Source organism: Ascaphus truei, chromosome 5 (genome assembly GCF_040206685.1).
Source record: "Ascaphus truei isolate aAscTru1 chromosome 5, aAscTru1.hap1, whole genome shotgun sequence".
Taxonomy (NCBI): domain Eukaryota; kingdom Metazoa; phylum Chordata; class Amphibia; order Anura; family Ascaphidae; genus Ascaphus; species Ascaphus truei.
This window is the reverse complement of record NC_134487.1, coordinates 77096824-77103387: the sequence shown is the minus strand read 5'-3', so window position 1 is coordinate 77103387 and position 6564 is coordinate 77096824. Positions and strand designations below refer to the sequence as shown.

At 36.3% G+C, this 6564-nt stretch overlaps 1 protein-coding gene across 1 annotated transcript; it reads left to right on the top strand.

Annotated features, from left to right (window-relative positions):
* Positions 1 to 2274: 2274 nt before the first annotated feature.
* Positions 2275 to 6273, top strand: LOC142494395 (arg8-vasotocin receptor-like). The gene is made up of 2 exons (XM_075598936.1): positions 2275 to 3312; positions 5673 to 6273. Exons 1-2 carry the CDS (start codon positions 2406 to 2408, stop codon positions 5867 to 5869), a joined length of 1104 nt encoding a protein of 367 aa, XP_075455051.1. The 5' UTR covers positions 2275 to 2405; the 3' UTR covers positions 5870 to 6273.
* Positions 6274 to 6564: the final 291 nt, after the last annotated feature.

Genomic DNA, 6564 nt, shown 5'->3' with positions numbered 1-6564 from the left:
AGTAAGTAGTAAGAAATCAAACTTCTTTTCCAATTCCAAAATCAGCATTTGCTTATTGAAATGATTAACATGTTTTTAAGTGAAAGTTACCAGATTCTGCTTGCTTCAATGCTCAGAAGATTGTAGGCCCATTCTTAGCAGCAAAGCAGTTATGAGCTAATATCTTTATTACTGGATCGTGAGATGCTACAGTTGGATTATGATGTGTTTGATTTCTCTAATTAAAACGTACAGTGGTCAAATGTCTCCAAATAAAAACAATTGCATTTTCCTGAGCTAATGTTGTACAAACACACACACACACGCGTACATATACACACACCTAAGATTATCTAGCTTTCTATCAGTATTTAAAAGATGCTCTTAAATACATATCACGTATGGCACATCTGTAAGCACGTGACCTGCATATGGGACAAGGATTAATTCCCAGCTCTCTAGCTGACCCACTTTTCACCTTCCACAATGCAAAGGTCCCTCAAATCAGTAATATCTCCCCTCACTCTGTCTCCATATACCATGTCATGAACAGCACACTTGTGAGCACGTAACTTAGATATGCAACCACAGTTAATACACCCGGCTACTCTAGACAACTCACCTTTCTCCTCCGTAAGGTTTTTTCAATTAGTTAATATTTACCCCTTACTCGATTGCAATCATATCTATCCATTGTTACCACACAAGAAATATGCAAATAAAATCTATATCTGCCAGGGTCTCAGGTCCCTGTTTAGTAAAGAAAAACTGTGCACTTGCTGTAACACAAAAATCTGTTGTAGCAAAATGTGTCCGAAAATGTACTTGACACTATACAACGCGTGCAAACAGTTCATTCAGAGCCAAAGCATCACTTATTAATGCGTGGCTTTAATATACAAAAGGACAGTGCATAGATTACAGACAAAAGTTTACAAGAACATACCGTTTCTTAAAATAAAAGGATAAAACACATAGAAATCCCTATACAGTACGTTACCATATGTCATAGGTCCTGTCCTAGAGAGGTCACTGGAGTAGAAGAGAATTCACATGTTCTGATCCCAAAACACACCCCTATTGAATTCTGATTTTAATATTCCCTTGGTGAGACTTTTGTACTATTTCTTCCCCATTAAAAAAACATTAGACCTACCCCTGTCGTAAATCGTTTCTCTTGATATTTTTATGACGTAAAAAAAACCCCAACCCTTTTAAACATCAAAAGTCTTGACTGAATTTATAAAAGGTCTCATAACTTAATTTCTCTAATACTTAGACAGACGCCACCTTCACTGTTATGTCTATGCACTTCATATGCACGCCTCTATATATAATTTGACAGCCTAACGTCTATTTTTGCATGAGAAAAATATATCCGTCTTTTGCAACTCTTACCCCTGCAGTGTGTTTGGCATGATTTGATTTGTCTAATTCCAATGGTTACGGATATCCATTTGTTACTCTTATGAATAAATGTTATCCCATGTTATCATCATTTAAAAAAAAGTCCTCCAACTAAGTGGTGAGCTGTTTGTCACCTCTCTCTGTGATGCACATTTGATAATTCAAGAATGTTACCAGTTTCTTTGAGTCTAACAGCCCAGTTTCTGGCTATTGTATAGCCCTCTAAACCACATATTTCACTTTTAGTGGGCCATCAGTGATAGCCCTCACTATTAACCCCTCTTTGTAGTTCAGCACAGACACAGGAAGGATCTTGACCTGTCATAAAACCAATTTCGTGTATTTTTAACACAATCTCTAACCAACGTTAACCCTTGAAGCACCAGATTGATTCAAATACTTAATATCCCCCGCCATTTTTATTACTACATACAAAATAAAAATTAAATACATACCACTAAGAAAAACAACTAGTAATTGTACACAAGCTTTACAGATGTCAAACTGAATGAAATAGATATGATTTTGCTTAAGAAAATCTATCAGTGTGAATGCTACTTTTCTTGATATCATCATTAATTACAGATCATGCAGAGCCTATATTTTACATGCCAAAATCCACAAGACAATCTTCGCCTTTACCTTTTTTTAAATGATAATTTTTTTTTGTTATAAGATGTAATGTACTTGTTCCGTTTCGTTTAATTCTTTTCACGTCTTGCCATTTTATTGGCAAAGGCAGCAAAATTATTCTGAAGCTACATAAATGACAGCTGCACGGAGCCCTTCAAATTTCACGCTGGTGAGAAGGAGAAGGGGAGGGGAAATGAGTGAAAGAATTCTAGCCAAGCACAGGACTACTGATGCAGGTTCATTCATATAGGAAGATCATTTTTTTCATTGCATTCATTTGATAGCCGAATGAATACTGTTACAGTATCTACTTATATTTGCTACTATACAGCAATAGGTATTAAACTCACCTGGAAGACACCAACACAATTAGGCTGCCTTTTTGGATGATGAATAATTTTTCATTTTCTGTGCAAGAAAATTCCTACCAGATGGAAAGCCCTAATCTAAATATCACCAACAAGTCAAATGTCATTGGTAGGTCTGGGAGGGACGAGCAGTTAGCACACATTGAGATTTCGGTTCTGGGTATAATATTCCTGACAGCCTCAATTGGAAACATCACTCTTATTTTGGTTTTGTGGAGCAGAAGGAAGAAGTTGTCTCGGATGTATGTGTTTATGCTTCATTTAAGCTTAGCTGACTTAATTGTGGCATTTTTTCAAGTTCTTCCACAGCTGATTTGGGATATCACAGATGTCTTCATTGGACCAGATCCTATGTGCAGAATCATCAAGTATTTGCAACTGGTTGGCATGTTTGCCTCTACATATATGATAGTAGTCATGACTGTGGACAGATTTCAAGCAATATGTTATCCCATGGTCACTTTTCAGAAGAAGAGAGCTCTGTGGAATTCTGCACTCTGCACAAGTTGGTGTATTGCTCTGATACTCAGCATCCCCCAGGTATTTATTTTCTCTAAGACAGAAATTGCTCCAGGCATTTTTGAATGCTGGGCTGAATTCATCCAACCTTGGGGCTCAAGGACATACGTGACCTGGATTTTTGTAGCAATTTTTTTCATTCCAGTAGCTATACTAATTCTATGCCAGATAAAAATCTGTAGAACAATACAAATGAACATATACGTGAAGCAACATAATGATTTGGAGCTTCAAGATCAGCAGCAAAATATGACATCTAGGGCAAGTAGTGTCAACTGTATATCAAAGGCTATGATTAAGACTGTGAAAATGACAGTGGTTACAGTTGTTGCATATGTTTTGTGTTGGACACCTTTCTTCATTGTACAGCTATGGGCTGTCTGGTCTCCCAGTGGTGTCACAGAAGGTAAGATGCTATCTGTTTCATAGCCACTTGCTGTACTGCTACATTTTTACATGTACTATTCTAGAATCACCTGCTTTTCATTCCACAGAGGAATATATATCAAGCTGCCAATATTTGCACTTTGACACTGAGCATGTAATTTATATATCATACTGTAATTGTGTACTGGAGGCAGCCATGACAATGTTTCCAATCACATTTCTAACATATAATGCCTGATGAAAGGTCCTGTGTGGATCTGAAACGTTAGTTGTTCTCCTTTGTTCCCAAATTGAAACTGATGTCAAATAAATTGTAAGTAGAGATCTACTTTATATTGGTGGTATTTTGCCTATATTCTCTATGTATGCATACTGTGTTGGCCACACATTTTGTTTTTTTCCCCTGATCTTTTTTTCTATTTTAACATAGTATATAATGTATACCCTGTTCACTTATGTAACTGTATTTGTAACCATTTATTATTTGTCTTAACTCTATGTCCAGGACATACTTGAAAACGAGAGGTAACTCACAATGTATTACTTCCTGGTAAACCATTTTTATAAATAAATAATATAATGCCAAAAATGAGTGGAGAGGCTACCTCAACAAAGGAAAAGTAAAATAACAGAAATACAATGTACCTCTTTAATAATAAATAAATACATATATATATCATATTTTTCTTTTACAGCAACCGACAGTGTACATGGCGCTGTACATTTGATTTTTGCATACACAGTAAATCTCTTTCCCCATTCTCCTTTCTGCAAGGAATATAGCTTAATGTATTGCAAGGGCATTGGTAAGGTGTAACAAAGAAATAAACATACAAGTGAATGTCAAAATATCACACCAGAAGAGACCCAAGTTTCTATAATGTACAGTGTGTGTGTGTGTGTGTGTGTGTGTGTGTGTGTGTGTGTGTGTGTGTGTGTGTGTGTGTGTGTGTGTGTGTGTGTGTTATACACATATACAATGAAGTTTAGTTGATTGCACTCAAAAATTTGATATGGTCACATATTTCTCTTTTTATTTTTTTTTGTAGAGAAAAACGTTGCGAGGGTCACAGCCCATTCATCAGGTGGAGTAATAGCTGTGCAAACAAGTGATAAAAATAAGTTAGAAAATCCGCCCCCAGAGGTAGCGCCTCCCCCATGTTTTTCCCCTCTCTCTTTTTCTTTCTCCCCAGAGCCCATCATGATATCACTATAGTCTGTATGCAGAAAAAGGAAGACAACATGTATATATCAACATTGTTTGCATGGCCATCACTTTAGCCGAGGAAAGGCTGCAATCCTGAAATGTGTTTTCACTGCAAAAAAGAGAAATTTGTGAAATGTCCTTGTGACAATATTACATTTTTGAGTGCAATCAACAAAAAAAAAATTCTTATGTAAATTGAGATGGTGAAGACCTCCCAAATTGTTGAACTGCACAGCATGCTCAAGCAAGACGCCATTTTGTTAAAATGACACACAGTGAGCCCCACTTGTACTTATATATACATACTGTACATACATATGCAAAAACACTGAAATGCACATACAGAGGGTGCAGTTTTCACTTTTTGAACATATCCTTTTCTTGAATGGACAGTAGAAGAAAGCAGCTTTTCTTTGCTTTTTGTCGTCACTAGTCTTTGCAACTGTCTTGTTATTCTCAAGCATTTTACAAGTCTGCTATGTCGAACTTTCTTAGTACAGTATGTGCATTGCCTGCCCTACTGAATGGCTGTGCTCAGTGGTTGGGCTCCTAGCTGGCCCCACTGGCTTTGGCTATGTCCCTGAAGAAAGGAGAGCATTGTTACAGCAAACATAAAAAAAATACTTGTGGGGCTTCAAAGGTCTGTACACTTTATTGTAATATATGAAGAACGCTCATGTTAGGCCACTAAATAAGCAGTTATCATCACCACCCTGTAGCACTAGAACTCGGTGCCACTAAGAAAGTATTAACCCCTCTACTTGAATAGTAGAGTATAGTCATTTTGAACTACAGAATAGAAACCATTTTAAAGGGGTTGTATTAAATATGTGCTTGCAATAATGTGAATTGAAAGAAATTCAGATATAACAGACTCGTGTACTATCATAATGCCAGCACAAATTAGTCCATAAGAGAGCAGCTTTGAAAAGCGGTCTGCATTTCCCATGTCTTTACAAGTGTACTTTTGACTATAGGAATGATAAAGGTGCTAAAGGGGCAAAAAGGGATCTAAAGCTACTGAGCAAGATGTAAAAATAAATGTTACAGCAACTAAATGAAGTAATCAAAAGTAGATATTTTTCGGTAATAAAACATTTACACACTAACAATGTAGAGGCTGAAAAGTGTCTGTATTTTTAATTAAAATATATTCTTAATTATTTCTTCAGGTGCAGTATTCACCATTATAATGCTACTTGGGAACCTGAACAGCTGTGCCAACCCATGGATATACATGTATTTTTGTGGTAACCTTCCACATTGTGTAAAGCAACCAGAGAATTTATCAACTCAAGAGGAATCTGTGATTACAGCCAGCATCAATATAGGAGACCGAGAATGTGAAGATGGAACCACTTCTGTATGAAATACTGAGTGTGAGTGAGTGTGTGTATATAATCATTATTTCACCTCTCTCTTATAGCAATTAACAACCCAACATTAGTGTATTAGCCTATTGCGTGCTGGGAGGGTCTGCAATGGGAGATATCAAAAGTAGGTCATTACAAACATCAAATCCAATTTCCATATGCTTATGAGCCCTTTTCCAAAGTCTTACGTTCTCATGTAGTTGGCATTTAAAGATACGTACTCTGGTACTAATAAGGATTTGTTATTCATATCCACATATTCTATATCATCTGTAATTTATTATTCAATGTATTTACCCACCTTTAGTGCAAAATTAGTTTTTCTTTCAGAAATAAATTTGATCAGTAGACCAAAAAAGGAGTGCAAATACACTCAGGAAATGTAAAAAGAAAGAAAAAAGTGGAGTGAATCTATATACAGAAGGGAGATCCAGATACATGCACTCACAACAGAAACTTTTTGGATTTAAGGTGTAGGTAATTCTCAAACTATTTCTTTATTGAAGTTCTCTCATATTAATTCTCAGTATATATAGAATTAAAAATAGTGCAATATGCAACAGTGCAACAACTCTATTAGAGTACAGTATATACCCAAAGGGGGAAAAAGGTACACTCACATGGTACTGATGATGTTCAAGCATTAATGGGTTAAACACTATCACAGGGAGACTCCAGGTGCAGGAAGACC